Here is a 21,395-nt window from a genome sequence, read left to right as displayed (position 1 = left end):
GTGAAAGCACTTGTCACCTATATATTAGAGATGATGAAACCCTCAGCAGCCTTTTAATGAACACACCACGCACACGTCCTGGTAATTGTCCTTCGGAGGTAGATTAACCCACACTTTGGGCTAAGACACTTACCAGACGGGATTACAGGAAAGGGTGACAAAGGATGAGGACAAACATTATGTCTGTCTGTCTGACGATCAGGTATACCACAAAAAAATAGAATCAGAAAGAATGAACCAGTTTGTACAAAACACCAAGATTTCTTCGTCAGAACACTGATTTTAGCCGAACAGAAGGCCATAATGTCATGGAAAGCAATATTATGCCACTTCATATTTAAACCAAAAACATCTGCAAAACACCAAGTTATTAGTACATTTATAAAATTAACAATTAAATTCGCTATAATTACTAATATCATCGCTGTTTACTTTTTTTAATGTGACTTTTGATGCATTCTACAGTGTGCAAAATCACGGCGATAGGATTTTAAATAATTGGATGGATGTTGTCGCCCTCTAGTGGCCTAGAGCAGAAAGACACTGAGATATTCGGAAGACTTGATAAAAGCAGCCGTGATGATTCTATTGAATCAGAATTTTTAAAAACTAAATGTAAAATGTATTTAATAAAAATTTAACTAGTAAATGCAAATAAAATTTACCTAATTGTCTAGTTTTCAGAAGCTCTCTGTAGCCGCAGTACGACTGTTTTACCCTTTAAAATAATAATAATAATAATAATAATAATAATAATAATAATAATAAATAAAATAAATAAAAATGTATCAAATTTCGAAATAAATTAATCAGCAAACACAATAATAATAGTAATAGTAGTAGTAGTAGTAGTAGTAGTAATAATAATAATAATAATAATAATAATAATAATAATAATAATAATAAATAATAATAAATATAATTGTATATAATTAAAAAAATTCTGTAATTACTTGCACTCTCATGTCGTTTTGTGGACAACAAATCTTATATATACAGTATAAATGCTGACGCAAAATCACTATAATTATTGTTCAATGCAAAAGTTTATTCGGATTTTTTCAGTCAATCAGTTGATTCATTCACAAGTTCGCACGAATCGAACGGATTCGTTTCTCGTTCTTTCCACAAAGCTAGCATACACATACACGCAAAGCGCTACTTTGATGGTGCTTTTTTTTGTCTTGTTGTCTTGACATCTCGTTGCTATTCGGAAAAAAAACCTACCTCAGACCTGCTTCTCCAGACCAGCAGGAGTCGCCTGTAGTTCCTTAACCCCGCGTTTCCGCTCAAACGAAGAATCTCCACCTTGACAACTTCCTGTAGAGCAGAAACATGTGAGAGAACGTGCCTTATGGTCCTCGCACTGTTTACAGAAATTCATATGACAGAGTCTTTAGTGGTATCGCGACTTGTATATAATACCTGTAATCAAGAGCGCTGTTTCAGAGACGTTTGCTGGCTGTGAAGAACAGTCGAGCTGAACTCGTGTCGAAAATGCCAGCAGTCACTTTATTCGTCCAGAAACTACCCGCAACAGCCACCAGTGAAAACCTAGCTGAGGTTTTCTCTGAAGTAGGTCCGCTGAAGAATTGCTTTGTTGTCAAGGACAGAGGTAGGATTTAACGATTTAATCCCCTGCGTTTTAATACATAACGTTTGTGGTTCGAGTGTTATTTAATGGAAGGGAGTAATGCAACAAACACATGTCTTTTCTGCAAGAGCTAGTAAGAGTATGTTCTTGATCATATTTGTGACATTGCTAGTAAGAGAATATGTTCAGCATCAGTGCAAAAACTGGGTTTTTGTCTTCCAAGGCCCCTTTTGACACTTTTGTGTTTTTATTAACCAAGAACTTAATAAGTACTTGTCAAAAATTGTGGATGAAGAAATTTAGTGGAAAATACAGTACAAAAAAATGATGTTGAATATAAATAATTATAATAAATGTTAAAGTTGTGTTGTGCGCTTTGTTTAGATCAATCTCTGGGATAACGCTCGTAAATATAAAATCTACAGATAAAAAGCATTTGAAAACAACTGAAAGCATGATGATATTTTTTATTGTGAGTTTAAATAAATTAATAAAACAAAAAAGCATGAACACCATGTTGAGGCTTGAAAGTGTCTTTAGTTAAAGAAAGGCAAAAACGTTTAAGATAAGTTGAGGGTTAAAATAAATCACTTACGCTTTGATCAGTTTAAAACAGTAATATTGTGAAATATTGCAATTTTGATGTACATTTTAAAATGTATTTTATTCGTTTGATGGCTCTTTTACTCTTTTAATTTTTTTGTGGAAACAACATACTTTAAAAAAAAATTTTAAATAGAAAGTTCAATGAACAGCATTTATTTGAAATAGTAGAAAATGATTTATTGAAAAATTTCAACCTTGTCTAATGTTCACATTTCCTGTATTACTTAATAGTTAATAGTGATGTTCATGTGTGCTCTTTGCAGAGACTGAAAAATGTCGTGGCTTTGGATACGTTTGCTTCTCAATGGAAGAAGATGCACAGCGGGCCATAAAAGAAGTCATCGAGTTTGAAGGGAAGAAGATATTGGTGACTGTGGCAAAGAAAAAAATTAGCGATAAGAAAAAGAAAAAAGTAAACGCAGAAGGAGGTTAGTTGTTTATGCTTGTATTGTACTCCTTGGCTGTTTTAAACACTCTTCTTCGGTCTGTAATAAACGAGTCTGAATGTTCATACAGATTCAGAAGATAACAAGCAACCAAAGCATACACCAACAGAAACCACAAGCCCTGCAAAGAGTACAGGCATAAAAAAGAATCAACTGAAAGCTCGACTGATCATCCGAAATCTCAGTTTTAAGGTAAGTCAACTAAATACTGATGTTGTATAAAGGATAGTTTTGACTTTTGAAATGTGACGTTGGCTCACACACTGATTTGCGTTATGTGCAGTGTGAGGAAGATGATTTAAAACGGATCTTCTCTGGGTTTGGAACAGTGACGGAGGCCAAGATTCCCCTAAAACCAGGTGAACGTTTGGCCAACAAGTGCAGTCTACCGTTTTTAATCGTTTACCATTTATTTTATTTTGATGCCATCACGTTTGTGCAGATGGAAAGAAGCGAGGTTTTGCGTTTGTGCAGTTTAAGAACGTGGCGGAAGCTGGAAAAGCTCTGGCTGCGATGAACCTGAAGGAGATCAAAGGTGAGTCTTCTCTTAACACCGAAGACTGCTGAAACGTTAGCTTTCCATCACAGAAATGCATTACAGGTTAAACTAGGTAAACTGATAAATTGTAATAATATTTGATAACATGTGATACACAGACAGGCAGGTGGCTGTGGACTGGGCCATTGCAAAAGACAAGTATCTCACCAACCGATCAACCGATGCAGCTGGTACTTTATATTTTCATTTAAACTCCATCAGCATCGGTTTCTTTATTTCTTTATAAAAGCTTTGAAAGTGCATCTAGCCTAGGTTTTGTAGTGAAGTGTGTTTGGACGTGTTGTAGGAACCATCAAAGAAGAGAGTGTGAATTCTAAGGGTCCAGGAGCTGATGGGAATGAAGAAAAAGAGGCCAAGAAAAAGTAAGTACAGGAAGTGCAACGGATCTAAAGAGTGTGAAGATGAATTCAGTGAAGTTACATGTTAACACGTCTGTCTTGTGTTAAGGCCCACATTACAGGAGGAAAAGGATGACTCAGAAGAAGAAGAAGAAGAGGCATCCGAGGACGAGGAGGAGGATGATGATGATGATGATGAAGGCAATAGTGAAGATGATGGTGCAGAAAGTGACTCTGAATCTCAGCAGACAGACAATGATGACAGTGAACCTGATGATGATGATGATGATGATGATGATGATGATGATGATGATGACGACGACGACGACGACGACGACGACACTGAAGGAAAAAGTAAATGTATTCTTTATTTATTTATAGCAGTGTTGTTTTAGTATAAATGAAATTTTACTTTTCATGTATATTTAGAATTAAATAAGTTTTTGTTTTAGAAAATTGTGTTGCCTGGATTGTAAGGTTTTATTTATTTTTTTTGTAGTTTTTGTCATTTATTTTAGTTTGTAAATGACTGTCTATACATGTCATTTCTCAGCTCCTCCAAAGAAGAGGAGAAACCCTCTTCCTTCAGATGTGAATGAGGGAAGAACCGTCTTCATCAGGTGAGAATCAAATAAGGAACTATTTATTTATAATTAAAAATAGATTTTTCACAAATAGGATTTTCATATTTGAATTGTGATTACAATTTGGGTCCTGTTAGAAATCTGGCCTTTGACACGGACGAAGAGGGTTTGGAAGAAGTGTTGTTGCAGTTTGGAGAGCTAAACTACGTGTGTGTGGTGATGAGCGCAGACACGGGATATTCAAAAGGTAGTATCAGTCAACAAAACCCTGGCCTGTGTGGAAACTTCTTTCTTTAAAATAACGCTCTCTTTTTCTGTCTGTTTAGGTTGTGCATTTGCTCAGTTCAAAAGTAAAGAAGCGGCAGACAGATGTATCGCTGCTGCTGAGGCTGAAAGTGAAAAAGAGGTGAAGAAAAAGAGCTTAGAAACGATATTGTTTTATACCAGTAAACACTGGATTAGTGTGCTGATGCATATGTGGATTTCAGTTTAGTGGCTTTAGGCTTGATGGCAGGAGGTTGAACATTGTGCCTGCCGTGAACAGAGACGACGCTGCCAAGTTCAAGGACAAGAAAGTGAAAACTCACACAGGCGTCAGGAACCTCTATCTCGCCAGAGAAGGCTGTGAGTGAAGCCGGTCACAAAATACTGCTAGTCAGCTGAGCAATAAGCGCTTAAATTTGGTGAGCTAATCGCAGTGAAGCGCACGTGTGCACCTGATTTAACTGGTACCCTCTTAAACCTTTTCCAGTGATTCGCGCCGGATCCAAGTCTGCAGAGGGAGTTTCAGAAACTGACATGGCCAAGAGAACAAGAGTGAGTGTGGAGAATGTGATTTTAGGCATTTATTTTTTTTATTATTAGCTCTGAAATTTGATTGACCAGTGTTAATATATATATATATATATATATATATATATATATATATATATATATATATATATATATATATATATATATATTATATTTTTAGTTTAAATTCATTAGTCTTTAAATTCTTAAATATTACTTATGTGGACTATTTAAGTAATTACAAAATTTTTGTCAGTTAACTTTGCAAGTGAAGTAACTTTAGTAGTAGTTTTTTGTAATTTGTATTTTTGTTGTGTTAATTTTTTGTTGCTTATTAAATTTAATTATTAGCCTTTTTGTTTTTCCTTGTAATATTTTATCTTTTTATGAAATTATTATCAGTTCAAATTTTAGAAAAAAACACATTTTCTGAATTGCAGTACCGTTCATATTCCTGAGAAAATTAAAGGCGCTATTTAAACATTGCATTAATAAGCACTTTGTATCCAGATGGTGGCTGTATAATCTTTATTATTGTTACATAGAGGTCTGATTGCACTTTCACACTCGACATAAGAGATGGCACATTAAACATTGTTTTTGTCACTTTTCCAGATAGATCAGATAACTTATATCTGTTCCACTATATTGCTCTAAGTGCTTTATAATGATGCTAGGTGTAAAGAGCGCCAAAATGTAGTTTTAGGATTAACATGTGTTTTTTTTTGCTTGTTTGTGTTGTCAGTTTGAGGAGCTGAAAAGGGCAAAGTTAAAGGACATCAACGTTTATGTGTCTAAAACACGGCTGTGTGTTCATAACCTGCCTAAGTATGTGGATCAACAGAAATTTCGGAAGCTCTCTTTCTCCGCTGCTGGTGGTAAAGGGGTCTGCATCACTGAGGTAACACACACTTCATCTGCGGAAAGTAGTGCTTTTCTCGTCCAAGTGCTTGAAAAAAAAGAACTAACAACAAACTAACTGATAAAGAAAATTCTAAACAATGTTGTACTCTCACAATACTTCCTAGCAACACTAGAGGGCAGGACTATGTTATTTGGGTTTCAGTCATCCAAGAAAGTCTTGTTTTAAAGGCACATTTGTTCTAGTTCATGGAGCAGCTTTCGCAGGGTTCTAACCTACAACCATGTGCTTGCGTGTAGATATAAGGGGGTGTTTATTTACTGGTTTTTATTAATTCCACAAGCAAAATGTTACTACAACCTGACAGTTGTCACTAAAATTAACCAGTCTCTTAGCCAATCAGCAATTCTCTATCTGCTTGTCATTCATTTTGCATGTCAGAAACAAATGTCATGTTAAAAGCATATATAATATTTACAATATGCAATGTGATTATTTTTCAAAATTATTATTAAAATGTACATTTGTTTAGCATGAATGTTAGAAGCACTGACCAACAAATAAATAAGTCTAAGCATTGTCAAATCAAGGTACACATACTTTTGCAAAACTCTTGTTTTCGGAGTTCTTTCAAACATTAACAATTTTGTTAAATTTCTGTCAATGGTGTGTAAAACCTTTCCTTTAGAAAGTAGATTTTTATGATTTTCTCTGGCCCATGAACTTAATTGATGTGATTTTTTTTTTTTCCTTCTCTAGTAAAAACCTAATTGACCACAATCACTTTTATCTGCGTAACTTAATCAGTGCTTTTGTTAGCATAAACTTGTGCCATAAATTTTGCATACACAACAATAGTTTCTGATTGTCTCTTTCCTTGTGTGTACGTGCCTACAGTGTCGGGTGATTTATGACAAGAAGCCTGTTCGTGGTCAGGTGATCGGGAAGTCTCTGGGATATGGCTTTGTGGAGTTTAAAGAGCACGAACATGCCCTACAGGCCCTACGCCACCTCAACAACAACCCAGACATTTTTGGACCCCAAAAGGTAGACCACCACCGATTTTCTGTTTTTCAAATCCCAAAATCAGGCCTTATTTGGAAACGAATTCTCACTGTTTGCTGAGAGCACCGGTAGGAAAAAAAGGGATGTTTGATAACCTGTTTGTTGTTCTATCAATTCAAATTATTTCCTAGAAAGGCCACCGAGGCGTCAGTCTTAATTCCTAGAAGTATGTTCAGGGTCATTGCATTAGGGAACAGTATCAGACAATATTAGCTATTGCTTGCTGGTGTGTAAACATACTTTGAGGGCCTGTTATTAAGGGCTTTAATGCCAGCTCACAGCAGTGGCCCCTCAGTGTTTTGCAGAAGATGACACAGGAACGCACTAGAGAACGAATCAAACCGCATGTTTTTCTGTCAAACTTTCCTCACATCCTATAAACATGCATTCCTCTAACGCTCAGTGGAATGTGTTTTGGTCTGCATTGAATGCAACTTCTCAAAAATACGATGAATCGTTCTATTCCCAAACATTTGTGGCCGAGACTCATTGCTGTTTCACTTAATATAAATTCGAAAAAGGTTAAGTATTGAGCAACATCTGAAGATTGAGAAAGACCAGTTGTGAAGTATGCACGTTTGATGATGTCATTTCCTGTGTTGTTCCCGGCAGAGACCCATAGTGGAGTTCTCTCTGGAGGATGGAAGGAAGCTGAAACTTAAAGCCGCCCGTTTGGAAAACAGCAAGGTGATTCTTAGTTGCATGTTGGGTTTCCTTTCGATGTGACGTTTTGAAAGTGTCAAAATGAAATGGCTTAAATTTAAATTGTCAAAATGAATTGGTTTTCCACAGAAGCAACTCAAAAAAGGGAGTAGCCAAAAAGGAGAGCAACTGCCGCAGAAGCAGAAGCAGCAGCAGCATTCAGAGAAAAAGAAAGGACCCTTGAGGAAAGAAAGCGTAGTTAATGTTATTAAACAGGAGAAGGAACAAGGAATCCATTACAGCGGCTTTATGACCAAATCAGAGGTGGAGCATGTCGAAATGAAGGACGGCAAAAAGCGGCCCAAGGTTCTGCACATGCCTTCACACAGAGGCCCAAAGATCAGGTACAACTCACTACACAAATTAAACCGAACCCGTAACATTGATTCAGCTATAAAACATTATGATGCACATTGACCCTCACTCTATTCTTTAGAAAACGAGATAAAGGTAAACCACCCATGATACAGCCCAAGAAACAGAAGCAAGGTCCCAGCAGGAAGGAGAGAAAGAGGTCTGCTTTCATTGAGAAATCCAGCATGAACAGGAAACCGGTAAGCCAGAGAGATGAAGAGCTATAGTTATTTAATAGAAATAAATGTTGTTGTTATTATTATTATTAATGTTGTTTTTATTTTATATTATAATGGTAATTCTATATATATAGAATATATATAGATGTGTGTGTGTGTGTGTGTGTGTGTGTATATTAATTGCATGATGTCGCAAATTAATTTTGGCTTTAAAATTACCCACTAAAGATAATTTAAAGATGCTACTGTGTTCGAGAAAGTGTCAAGTAGACATAAGTAGTAGCTTTAGAAAAAAATATTTTTACTCAATGTAAAAGAAACTGACTGATTTTTTTTGAGGGGGAAACTGTAATTACTTTAAGAAAGATCTATATATGGCTCTTCTGCACCATGTAGTTCTAGGAATTTTGTTCTAGGAACTAGCCAGCAGGGTCATTCCTAGAGAACCAATTTCTCCCTTGGGCTGTTTTCCTGCTTGCATTCACACCAGAAGCAGGAACTCTGAAGAGGCTGACAATCAAATCAACTTGTGTGTGTGTGTGTGTGTGTGTGGAACAGTATTAGATGTATACTTTTTGGTTGTACTGCCAGTTTATTTATACTGCCTGTTATAATTATGCTATTTATTCAGTTGCAGAATGGCAAACCTGCAAAGAGAATCTTCCAGAATAGAGAAGATGTCCGCTTTGACACACTGGTGAACCAGTACAAAAAGAAACTAATGGGAACATCAAATACAAAGACTGCAATCAAGAAGAGCAAGTGGTTCAGCTGAACATGACAGGCTGAAAGAAAATGTCAAAATGTTGAAAAACTCTCACAGAAGGACTAAGTTTAATACTTGTGACGCTTGAGTTTTTTAAAAAAGTAAGTTTTTCACCATGTGATGAAATACTTCTTGTTTGCCTCAGAAGTATTTACTTTATAGAAATAACAGAATGCAGAGATGGTTTCAATATGCATGTTTGTTTTTTAAACTACATGTTTGTCAAGAGTCTCATGTGTCCTGCTGTTCTGTCTTTTATAATTTTTTTTTTAAACAATACAAATAGACAGGATGAACTGTTGTTAATATGGACTTTGCATACATTAGTCATTATTTAACTGCTTCCCTCAAAATTTGATAACAGGTGGACTTGACTTGAATCTCAGTGGGCAGTTCCTGTCATCCCTTGTTAAATAAAGTTGCGTAATGCAGCCTTGTTGATAAAGTCTGACAAAACGTTTTATTGCTGTATAAAAAAAATTAATACGATAAAAATAGTTGAATCTCAGTAAATAATATTTGATGCAATATTAAAAAAAGACGCTTTCTGTTGATTTGACCTTACAAAAGCTAAATGAACATGATATTCGCTTCATAGTCAAAATGGTTGCGTGTGCTAATCACAGCGAAAGAAAGCCTGTTGTTGATAGATTGATGTTTTAAAAGCATTCCAATGCAGTGACCAAAAACATATGCAAACTGCACTGGCATAAACAGAGCCACAAAAAAAAAAACAAAAATGTCCATGTAATTTAGAATTTCTTTTATTGGTAACATTTTATTAAAAAAGATCAATGGCATCAATACACAAAATACAAAACTAACAATAGTCGGGATATTCAAAGTGCATAGATTCATATACTGTGTAGGAAAATATGAGTTATCCCCTCCCATGCTTGCAGAAAAAAAGGTACAGAAACCATCACTGAAGCAGTACACTTTCAAATGGTACGGATATACCTTATTTACCACTAAAGGGTGCATATAAGAACCTTAAAGGTACAGAACCTGAACTAATGATGTATATTACTTTCGAAAATGTACTGCCTCGGTAACCGCTTTTGTATCTTTTTGCCTGAGAGTGTACAATGCTGGTGTTGCAGCAAGAAGTAAAACGGGAACATGATTCCAGCTTCCCAGCAGAGTCTGACCTCGTTTCTGGTAAACACAGTGACATCATCGAGCATGCTCAGCAAATGCTTACATCATCCTGCAGACGGCATGAAACATGACATGGCAATGTGTGCAGGTATCGGATTGTACGTATCTTACGTAGTAAGGACAGATTGTTTGGCATGCCATGACGTCGCGGCGGGATTTTTAGCTTCCTGTTTAATACATAGAATAAGTTCGTACATATCAAAATGTGCCATAATGCTGCTTCGCTCTATAAATATATAGGGTTTAAATAAATATAATAAATAGTATTTTATCAATGCTACATTAAAAGCAAATTAGCAGCTTTTCAAATGGTCCAGATTAACCGTCAGCTTTTGCATGAACCGTTTCAGCCTGTCTAAAGCCAAGTACCCAAAAGTAACGTGGTGGGTGGCGTTGTCCTCCAAGAAAGCGTCTAGCGACCTCTCGTTAGCTGGCTCCTTAAGTGTGCATCGCATAGATGTCATTCTATCCTTTAGGTAACCCAGAAGTGTGGACAAATCATTCCGTATCTGGCTCACATGCCCCTTGGGCAGCTTTTGAAGAACCTTCTGGAAGGTAGTTACGGTGTCCACAATAGACCCGAGACCTTGGATAGGTTTATCAGCAGGAACTTCAGGGTAAAGGTCTGGATCGCCAATGAGGAGCTTTGGGGATAGTTTCAGCTGTGGGAGAAGACGCAAATGAGCATGGGCGTGAATCATCTCAAAAGCTTTACAAACGAGTTCGCCGACTTTTAACCGGTTACCTTCTCATTGTGATCCTTGATTCTGAGGACGATGGTGTCTGCCTGCAGTTTGACCAAGTTTTTTATTAGGATGTCCTGATGAACGGGGATGGCGTGCACCAGACTCAGCGCGCCCAAAATGCAGGAGAAGTGAAGAGCTGGAAAATGCATGCTTCTTGCGTTGAGCGGTCTTCAACACCTGCTGAAACAAAATAACCATTATTTTGAATATCTATTCAAATATTTTCAAATATATGAGAGACGTCTTGTATTCCTACCAAGGCTGCATTTATATAATCAGTAAAGTAAAAACCGCAATCTTGTGAAATTACATTATTACAAATTGAAAACAATTTAACATTGTATTTTAAAATGTATATTTATGTACATTATATAATGTACATGCCTGTGATGGCAAATTCTAACACGCTCAGGAAATATATCTTACTCTCAACAATTGCACTAAATATTTTAATGTAAACCATGTTTTTATTTTCCCCAGGGTTTGACGAATAGAAAATAATAAAAATAAGCAAAAAACCTATGCATCCTGTTAATTCATCCTCACTAAATACAACAATAGTGTGCACATATACAAAGAAACCGGATTTGGTCCCTAGCTAACTAGTTGTATAGAATGACAGCTTAATTTAGACTAAATCTGCATTCCTAAATGCAATTTTTATGCTAAATTCTTCTTAACTTCATTAGAAAATTACTTTTAGTAAAATTCTATTACAAAGGGTATTAAGCGATCTTGAAATCCTGGCTTGATAATTCTGTTGATCTGGATTGTACATGACACTTAATCTCCCACACCAGATTCTCTCAAGCCAAATGAAAACAGACAGTCCAATAAAACCATAATAAATTAAAAAGTGGATTCCTGTTTCCAAAGTTGCCTGTATGCTTTACAATGAGAACGGCAGCGAAGCCCGGGCCTCTTTAATCCTCAACATAAAGCAATTAAGCCTTCTGCTATGTTCAGTCTCACTTCTAAATGAACAAAACGACAGCCTCGCTGCCTGAATTTGGATTTCAATATCTGGCACATTCCCCAAAAGAAAACTTTGCCCCAGTATAAACAATGATTGCTTCATTCCAAAAGCGCTGTTATCTTTTTTTTAATTCCCAGTGTGGAATATTACTTAGTTTGTAACTGATAAGAAATAACAATTTAAAGGCTATAAGTGTGATAAAAATCCACATCGTTAGTGAGAATGCCAGTGCATCAGAGTTGCAGATAGTGTGAGAGTGGAGAGAGAGAGAGAGAGAGAGAGAGAGAGTGAAGGAGACTTACCTTTGCAATCTGATGTCTGTGTGATGCCCGGGCTCCATGAGTGGTCAGGCTTATATAGCTGATAGCTGTTGACTCATGTGTGAATCACCTCAGCCTTTCCTACCCCGATTCTCCCCATGCAGAACAACAGCACCGCGAGCACATCTCACGCACGCATGTACTACAAATATTCGTCATTGCAATGCATACCGATCACGTGGCGACCGTGTTACAATTCACTATGGATTTGTAGCTCGTAAAATAAGACGCTTGTCTTACAACGGAGTCGTCCCTAAGGGACGCACTTTGTCGAGGAACTCTCCAAACTGTAAAAAAGTCACACTCACTTATTGAGTAGATCCTTATACAAATGCACATAGCCTTTGGAAACGTATCAGCGCATACTATTAGTTTAAAAAGTGCAAGAAGGAGCAAATATGTTCCCCGCTGAAATGATCAGCATGAATTTCCTGCTGGTGTTTTCCAGTTTAAGGTAGCTTTCCAACATTGAGAAGTCAGGGCCAGCCACTACGCTGTGTCGTTTAATATACAGTAGCAATGGATGCTGAACAGATGGAGAGGAGAATGTCTGGGGAAGATTATAAATATTGTAATAATGCTAAGCGGCAGTTGTAGAAATTAAACACAAAATGTTCCAAATTAGACAGACGGAAGTAGAACAGACCACGGGCCTCGTTTATAAAATGTTGCGCAGAAACCATCATAATTTTGATATATTGTTTCTCCAATGTGCGTACGATTCATAGAATGAACGTACGAACGGAAAAAGCGCGCGCGTCTCTTTCATGTGTTATATATGAATCGCAAATAAGGCACGCAAATAAATGGTTTCGGCTTTCTGTCTTGTAAGAGACTCTTAATGTCATTAATATATCAAATATCAATAATCATCATAATTTCCATGATAATTGGATAATTTCCATGAAAAACTTAATGTCCAGGGAACATTCCACAAAATGATAAGACGTTAAATTAACAGCTCTAAACTTTGTGATGCAGTTTCCTCAGGATGAACTAGTTTTAATTGTTATATTTCCCATACACTTTTAAAAAAGGTTCCAAATATTTATTTTTCTTTTTTTTTTTTAAAGGTATGTTTTCAAGACATTTGGTATCAAATGTGTAATATGATTTACACTGAATCTGGTTGGATTGATTTTAAATATGTTTTTTCAACCTATATGTAGAAATTTTATTTTGCTAACTTTGTTGTGAAAGATTTTTACAGCCCAGTTTCATGAAAATGAGTATAAATAGTATGAAAAAAATTAAAACCCACGGTATTTATGCAAAAAATGTATGCGTGTCATGTATATGTCGTGCAAATGATACAACATTTGTTTGTGTGCATATGATGCCATTTTCATGTGATAAATATCTCATAACGTAGCATAAACATGTCCAAATCCATTTTTACCCCATACTCCCTGTGTTTTTCTTTTTACTCTGTGTATCATTTATACACACTTATGAGACCAGGTAGAATTTTTTACAGCAACTTTCTACAGACTCTCTTACGTTTTAGATGGATGCAGTCAGCAGACGCCATTTTAACAAAAGCTTCCGTAATAAACGTAATTTTTCTTACTGACGGCACAGCCATTATTTAGCATCCCTGTTCCCCCAAAACTGCATATTAGGAGTGTTTACCTTCCATTTTACAGTCAATTCACTTTTAATTATCTAATAAGTACAGTTAGGTGTGTCATTTAAAAGAAAGTGTTGGGTCTTCCAGGAACAAGGTCATTGATCTAGCATATTGTGCAGTCAGGTGTTGGTGTTTTGTGAGTCATGGGATGGCCCATCTGTGGGTGGTCAGGTTGCTGTAATGTACAGATCTTGCGGTGTGAGTTAAAAGAGCACTGCGACACAGCTAGCATGCATTAGAACAGTCATTTTAAAGGAGGATACATGAAGTTTTGATACAAACTAATTTAATATCTGATATTAAAGACATGTTAGATTCTTGAAATCGAATCTGTAATCCCTCAAACAATTGTTATTAATCACTGAGGAATAGATGGAATGATAGAATGACCGACAAAACAATTGAAAAGACAGACTGATAGACAGATAGATTTCTATCAGTGAAGACTATAGATAAAAGGAGACATACAAAATGTGCGGTGCTGGAGGTTTGAGAACCACTGGATTAGGGTATTGCTCATCTTCTAATGTTCCTCTCAATTGAGGTGTTCCACAAGGTTCAGTCATTGAACCCGTGTTGTTTTCCAAGTAATTGCTCCATTTGGTTCCATTTTTTGAAAAATGTGTTGTTTTTCTGCTTGTTTTTTTGTTACTTGGATTGCTTACTCTATTTATACACAGTATGCCAGGAATTAGTACATTCTGTTTGACTTCAGCTGTAGTCAAGTCATAATTTTCGTCTTTTCAGTTAAGCTCATTCTACCTGAAAAACAGCAGTTCATGTCTTTATAATATCTTTTTGTACTTTGTACTTTGGTATGTCTTGGATTTTAGATAGATAGATAGATAGATAGACAGATAGAGACAGACAGATAGATAGATAGACAGATAGATTAGATAGATAGATAGATAGATAGATAGATAGATAGATAGATAGATAGACAGATAGATAGATAGATAGATAGATAGATAGATATGTGCAATAAGCTTTTTCTTCAGAAATGTACCACCTGGATTCCCATAATTGTGGCTGTGAGTAACATTTGTTTCCATGAGAAAGGAAGATGCAATGATTTATTATATGGGCTGCTGAAATGGAAATGTTCTCACCAGTATGTATTATTTAACCACACAGCAAATCACCCAAGGATCAGCCACATGCGTCCGGCTAAACATGTGCAGCTGCGTGAGCGGTTAGAATTTCAGACTCTCTTTTTGCATTAGCATTACAGTTAACCAGATGTTGCACAACATCTGCTCTGTGTTGTACCAATTATTTTAAACCCGACACCTGATATTCACCAACGAACATGTGATTCTTCACGCGCAGCCAAAGTTACGGGAATCCAGCGAAAAGGATCACAGAGGAAATGTTTCTATTCCTGTAGTGTGTGCTATTTCTGGTATTTTAGGGGTGTTTAATTTATGTGTGTTTCTATTCCTGGAGCTGAGAGGGAGTTTTCTCTAGGTCTCCAGAGACAGGGAGTGAGAGGAACACAGATTGCTCAGGAATGCTGCTATGAATCCTTGCGTCAATGACAATGTAAAGAGGGCAGAAGAGTAAATCACCAATAGTTCTATACCTTACCATGGTTCAGTAATGCTAGGTCTATGATACTGAATGATTACCATATAAATTGTATTTTGATGATTATTCTACAATCTAAGCATAATATCATAGTATTTTAGTAATACCTTTAGTAGTAGCGTAATATATATATATATATATATATATATATATATATATATATATATATATATATATATTATTTTTTTTTGCATTTTTTTTGCATTTTTTTGCATTTTCTTGCATTTTTCTTGCAAAACCCCTAAATGCTAAAAATATTTGTGTGACTTTTAATCTCACATTTTGGACTTTTCTTAGGAGTTAACATCTTGCAGATCTGAACTGCGAGATAAAAAGTGAGAAATACAATTATTTATTTATTTATGTGGCGGGAACACACCTCTATACCAACACTTAATTTATACAGAGGCATGCCAGCTAAGTGCTTACATGTTAAAGCATGGTACAACTGTGGAAACGAAAACAGTTTTTCAGCCTATACTGCACGAAAAAAAAAAACCTTTTTCTGAATCAACACGCTGAACTGATTAAAACAGGACAATCGTTAATAAAATCGGTCCAAGCACCAGCTAAAAATTCCAGACACAATTTGGCTTGGAGATCAGGTCAGTGTTGATTCTGGACAAGCATAAGATGTTTTTTTGGATTGGCCAAGCATTTCTCAGAACTGCTCATAAGATATCCATAATGTAGAGTTACAAGAAAGAGAGAGAGTGTGGAAAGTGTGACAAAAGAAAAACAAAGTTGAGCCATGAGACCCATTATAATAGCTTGAGTGCAATGATTTCTGCCATCGGCATCATTGCCGAGCTCTACTCCATCTTTTTACGTCACACAGGACAGGAAATGATGTCTTTTAGTCACCTTTGCGGTCCCTCATGAACATAAGTCATGTATCACAAAATAATTGCTTCCTAATATAAAAACAAATCCACAAAATGACCCACGAGGAACACTGGCTGAACTTTGCTTTTACAGTAAGCAAGTAGATATTACACGTTTTTACACAAAGTGTTCTCAACCATGACCAACAATCCGGTTGCGCTATCTTTGGTATACAATAAAGAGGTTTATAGTATTACGAGGTGAGTATTTAATCTTATATTTTATATATATGTGTTTACGGCATTTACCAGCAAGGGTCAATGGGGTCATTCTACCAAACCGTTAGCCTTTATGCAGCTTTTAAAGCCACTGTATGACAGTATAGTAATAAAATGAAAAGTAGTTGAGTTTTATCGAGCATAATAAATGAAGTCTTACTCAGTCTTAGTCAGTAAATGCATGCTATTTCTTATCTCTGGGTTTGTGGATTCCATCAGCCGCACGCATTATTCCAGTCCGACCATGTGAGCATTCCAAAATCCCTACCGTCGCTCACAATATTTGTGCTATTTCTTCAGAAACGCCATAATCATTATTACCAAATCTGACGCGGTACAGCTCGCGGATTGTAAACATCGCTTGAAAAAGTAGCACTATGTCACTTGTCCGATGAGTAACATTTTGAACTTGTTATCCCTAATTAAATGGAAAAAAATATCCAAATCAGAAACAGCTAATGTTAAACATATGTTGAGTAAATATTTCAGGCAGACAGCTCTCTGCAAGCATTTATAAAACTAGTTTCTGGAAACTCTTTAACTGAACTCTTGTGAAATGCTGACCTAAAGAGACTTTTACAAAACACACTTTTTACTGTAGTTATTAAATATATCATATGTGTGATACAAATACTTTCAAATAATAAATGTAGAAATTGCATAATTTTTAAATCAATCAATCAATCAATCAATCAATTCTGTTAGTGTCTGTTTGATGTAAGCTTTACAAACTTTTTATCTTAGCTGACTAGCACGCCAACATCTGGCTCAACCAATCATGTGGGTTGTGGGCGGGACCAGCTTGCTTGATGTAACAGGTCAAATAAATACATGCTAAAATATGTCCAAAAATATACCTACACAGTTTTGACCAGATTGACTTTTAGATGCTAAATACTTTATAAATACCTACTGTCAAATAACCAGTTTCAAAAATATTTTTTGTCTAGTAATTTAATAATTAAATATAAAATAAACAATAACAGTCATATACACAAGACTGAGGCAACAGATGTACACTTGCTATGACAGGCCTTTAAGGTTTTAATTGATTTACACATACATACACACACAGAAACAGTACTGTGATTTAAAAAGCTGCACGGTTTCATAGACAGGGTTTAGCTTAAGCCAGGATTAGGCCGTAGTTCAGTAAGGACATTTAAGTAAAAAGCATTATTGATGTGCATCTTAAGACAAAACAAAAGGCTCTGAAGTGTTTTAAGATCAATCAGTGCGAGTTTCTTTCATTTTGAAACGGCTCAGATTTACATTTTACTCTAGGATTGGGTTTAAGCCTCGTCTGTGAAGTCGGGCGTTAGTGATTTATTATCCAAAATGGTCAAAGTTGTTAAAATAACTTTCATTTATTATTACAAGGACGGTAGCACCACCATGTGGCTGATTTTGTCATGGCATACATCTCCAAATGTGCTGCTATAAATGAGCAAAGGCGACAGTACATTTTGATGCTTAAGAACATATAAGCGCACTGTACATAAATGTCTGAGTGACAGAGAGACAGACTGACAGCCAGATAGATAGATAGATAGATAGATAGATAGATAGATAGATACATAGTGTTATCATGTATTTAAATGTCCAGAGTAGAGATCAAGTGTCAGAAAAAGCAAACCCTCCCAGGAGAAAGAAGATATGAAATCCGCTCCTCAGCAGCCAGGACCCCACACAGATACTTTTTGGGGTAAGGGCTTCCTGACTAGTGAGTTATGGAACAGCAAGCCCAGACCGCAAAAAGACCCGTGAAGGACAAGCGAGAGAGACAGAGAGGAAGAAGAAGAGAGGGAGAAGGAGCAGGCAACAGATGTGAAACTAGTCGTCAATTCATCTGAAACACATAAAGGACAAATTATTAATGTGTGCAGTAATCGTACCGTACCAAGCTGCCCTATTGCAGCGCGTGTAAGTCATTTAGAGATCACTACCTTGTGAAACGTGGTTTGTATTTTGCTGATCATTAACTTGGTTAAATAAATCTAACAAAAAAAGTGATTGTTATTCTAGAGGTCTTTATGAAGGAGGTGTAACCTGTCTTGTGAGTTAACTAAAATACAGCAGTGCTACGTTTCTGACAATATTAAAATCCAGAAATCAGTGTTTAAGTTTGAAATACTGTCTTTGTTTCCTCCAGCAATGAATGCACTGGATGCACAAAGGATTAGTAAATTTGGGACAGTTATACTATAAACACTGTTATATTTTACACAGTGATATATATGACAGAACAAACCAAGTGGCTTTTTGAAATAAAAAGGGGTTTAGCTAGATTTGCATCTGAATCATATACACAAGAAGCCACAGTGTAACCTGCTGACATTATTTAAAATAAAGAGTCTTTATTGGCATTGATGGTTCCATGAAGAAGAAACAAAAACTTTCCACCAAAAAGGTCCTTTATAGTGGTTCACACTAAAAAAAAAAAAATAAAATAAATTAAAAACTGTTTATCGAAAGGACTGTTGAAGAACCAAAACCCATCAACCCGCTTCAGAAACCTTTCGTTTTAAAAGCGTGGCTTATCACACAAAAGAAAAATGTTTACATATTCATTACGCGCCATTTTAATAAGTATATTTCAAGTCAGTAACATATGTAAAAAACATGTTATTAATGTCACATGTTAAGGCTCATGACTGCTCTGTGACTGATAAAATAGCTTTGAATAAACAGCTTTTTTACTATAGTATTTTTTTTAACGTTATAACTCCAAAATGACAAGCTGTTTCAGCGTTACCTTAGATACGGTATCTCGTTTTTGCAATGCTTATATATTCATGTGCATTTATAGTACATGCATTAACTTTTTCATAGCAAACACTGAAAATTTATAAAACGTAGCAGACTGTTTCTGTTTTCTAGCATTAAGATTCGCATTCGAGACATTTCTAGATGTTTCCAAATCAAGACTGAGTCTCCATATAGTCTTAGATGCACTGATCCGAGTTACACTAGCTTAAACAGAAACACGCTGTTGAACAGAATACTGTATGAACAGCTCTCATTTGATATAGAGTGAAATAAAGGGAAGGTTCATTTTACATCAGTTACACACAACAGTCACACTAAACTATAACGGCCTTTCAGTAGAGGGTGAATGATGGACACTTGTTATGCCACAATTAAAGAGCATCCAAAGATAACATTTTGTTTTTAAAAAGTAGATTTTTATATACCTAATGATTTCACAGAGGGGTTTGAATACAGTTCTGCTGAGAGACACTACTACTGTAGATCAAGCATTATTGGTTTTGTAGTAGATTTGATTATTAAAATGATTTGTCCGTTTGCTTTTATGGCCATTTTGTTTCTTGATAGGGTGTGTTTTTTCATATTTCGTCTCGTTCTCTCTTTTTTTACATTCCTGTTATGGCCTCACTCAAATATGAATGCACAGATGCATTACATTATACCAGTTCATGTGATGCATCTCACACATGCACATTCTACCTTTTCATTATATACACATATACTATAATACAACGTCACAATATTTCTTTTTTTTTTTAAATGAAATATTACGTTTTCAGATTCAATTTCTTTCGTGAACTGAATCAGTAACTCGATCAAGGGCCAAAGACACGCAAAGAACTTCGGCACAGTTAAGCAGGTTGTTCATTTTAAAAGGTTTCCAGTTTAATTCACATCACACTGCAAATGGTCAAATATCTCAGCATTCATTTTGGTGACTACAATAAGGCAAAGTGATGAACATTTATTTTGACGTTGAACAGCATTGCGAGAATATCACAGCACTATTACTTTACCGAAAGGTCGCCTTTCGCATTTATTCCATCAAGATTTAGTTAATTATATTAATACACATCTCAAGCCTGTATATATTTTTTGTACGATTGAGAAGCAGCGACTCTGTGCCTTTAGTCTGCACAAGAGCAAGCGATATCTTTCATTGCTATTTAAGCTGGAATGTGATGTTACATGATGAGAATTACTCACTCCGTGTCAGCGTGTGTGACTGATGGTGTGTGTGCGTGCGTGTGTGTGTGTGCGCGCGCGCGCGCGCGGAGTGTCAGGGAACTGTCCGTGGTGCTGAACCCGTCGGTAACGCCCTACATACGAGAACGAAGGAGGAAAATAACGCAAAAGCCCCGTTTTCCAGCACCTACACATTTGAATGACAGCAGCAAATACTACCACACGCCCCCAACACGCATGTAAAGCCGTGCACACGATCTGGTCGCAACAGTGCACGATTTTCCAAACAAAATGTCTCGTGCGTTCACAAGCATCTGTTGGCTGCTCCGTCAGGTTCACAAGATAATTGTTCTCAATCACAGTACAAATAAAAGCCGTAGACGCGTTAAACGTGCACTGGATGGCATTAAGCAGGCACGCTGATGAGATATTCAAAATTGTACAGGCATCGTATTCTTTTATACGTGTTTGTGTACCTGCCCGTGTTCTCATCATTCGCATCACGTGCGCTCCCGGTCCAGTTCGAGCAACTAACTCGCATTCTGTCACGCATTACATCGAGTTTAACAGCGTGCCTTACGAATGCGAACACCGGATCGCACCACTAACTGATATCATCCGAATCAACCCCTGAATAGGATTTGTGGAAAATTAAAATACCTTTTTTTTCCGATCACAGACGCTTCTGGCTAGAAACAATGTTCTGCATTGAGTAAATCTCACCCCGCGAATCCCATCGGGTCACCGCACGAGCTCTCAGGTGGAGAAAAAGCAAAAGCTGCCTTGGTCTTCCTCCTACAGACACCATTACTCCACATTACAGTCCGGCAGAAGGAGAAAAAGCCCCGCTCCCACACTCCTCGCGCGCGTGCATTACTATAGCCTCGGTGACGCTGCCGTACGCTATGCGCTTAAGCTTTATGATGTCGACGTGTATAATGTATCAAAAATCCCTCTATGTTTCAGAAGATGCTGCAAAATCTAACGGAAGCGCTCAATTCCTCCAGTCAGCTATTGACCTGCATTGACGTCATTGCGTCATTAGGTTTCCCCTGGAAACACTGGCGCTCT

At 36.6% G+C, this 21,395-nt stretch overlaps 2 protein-coding genes across 4 annotated transcripts; one reads left to right on the top strand and one right to left on the bottom strand.

Annotated features, from left to right (window-relative positions):
• Positions 1-1,314: 1,314 nt before the first annotated feature.
• On the top strand, positions 1,315-9,075 carry rbm28 (RNA binding motif protein 28). The gene is made up of 19 exons (XM_043265068.1): positions 1,315-1,615; positions 2,464-2,628; positions 2,717-2,838; positions 2,930-3,005; positions 3,089-3,181; positions 3,304-3,375; positions 3,492-3,567; positions 3,653-3,897; positions 4,097-4,163; positions 4,265-4,374; positions 4,454-4,533; positions 4,616-4,751; positions 4,879-4,943; positions 5,665-5,820; positions 6,679-6,828; positions 7,459-7,533; positions 7,639-7,892; positions 7,985-8,102; positions 8,713-9,075. The coding sequence occupies exons 1-19, from the start codon at positions 1,498-1,500 to the stop codon at positions 8,854-8,856; spliced, it is 2,322 nt and encodes a 773-aa protein (XP_043121003.1). The 5' UTR covers positions 1,315-1,497; the 3' UTR covers positions 8,857-9,075.
• Positions 9,076-9,595: 520 nt separating this feature from the next.
• Positions 9,596-12,162, bottom strand: lepa (leptin a). Of its 3 annotated transcripts, none has more exons than XM_043265069.1 (4): positions 12,033-12,162; positions 10,754-10,931; positions 10,378-10,670; positions 9,596-10,175 (listed from the first exon to the last, which is right to left on the bottom strand). In XM_043265069.1, the coding sequence occupies exons 2-4, from the start codon at positions 10,901-10,903 to the stop codon at positions 10,037-10,039; spliced, it is 582 nt and encodes a 193-aa protein (XP_043121004.1). In that variant the 5' UTR covers positions 10,904-10,931; positions 12,033-12,162; the 3' UTR covers positions 9,596-10,036. The 3 variants fall into 3 exon arrangements, with proteins under 3 accessions (XP_043121004.1, XP_043121005.1, XP_043121006.1); XM_043265070.1 differs by having other exon boundaries at positions 10,754-10,934; positions 12,033-12,053; XM_043265071.1 differs by having other exon boundaries at positions 10,035-10,670; positions 12,033-12,159.
• Positions 12,163-21,395: the final 9,233 nt, after the last annotated feature.

This window comes from Puntigrus tetrazona, chromosome 18 (assembly GCF_018831695.1).
Source record: "Puntigrus tetrazona isolate hp1 chromosome 18, ASM1883169v1, whole genome shotgun sequence".
Taxonomy (NCBI): Eukaryota; Metazoa; Chordata; class Actinopteri; order Cypriniformes; family Cyprinidae; genus Puntigrus; species Puntigrus tetrazona.
This window is presented reverse-complemented; position numbering and strand designations above follow the sequence as displayed.

What these genes read in the sequence shown, in the direction of transcription:
- rbm28 (XM_043265068.1), top strand. Translation starts at nt 1,498, where the DNA reads ATGCCAGCAGTCACTTTATTCGTCCAGAAACTACCCGCAACAGCCACC. An exon ending in AAAAGTAAACGCAGAAGGAG is followed by an intron (nt 2,629 to 2,716) that starts GTTAGTTGTTTA and finishes ATGTTCATACAG; the next exon opens with ATTCAGAAGATAACAAGCAA. An exon ending in CTATCTCGCCAGAGAAGGCT is followed by an intron (nt 4,752 to 4,878) that starts GTGAGTGAAGCC and finishes AACCTTTTCCAG; the next exon opens with TGATTCGCGCCGGATCCAAG.
- lepa (XM_043265069.1), bottom strand. Translation starts at nt 10,903, where the DNA reads ATGCATTTTCCAGCTCTTCACTTCTCCTGCATTTTGGGCGCGCTGAGT. An exon ending in TCAAGGATCACAATGAGAAG is followed by an intron (nt 10,671 to 10,753) that starts GTAACCGGTTAA and finishes CTTCTCCCACAG; the next exon opens with CTGAAACTATCCCCAAAGCT. An exon ending in ACCCACCACGTTACTTTTGG is followed by an intron (nt 10,176 to 10,377) that starts GTACTTGGCTTT and finishes TGTATTAAACAG; the next exon opens with GAAGCTAAAAATCCCGCCGC.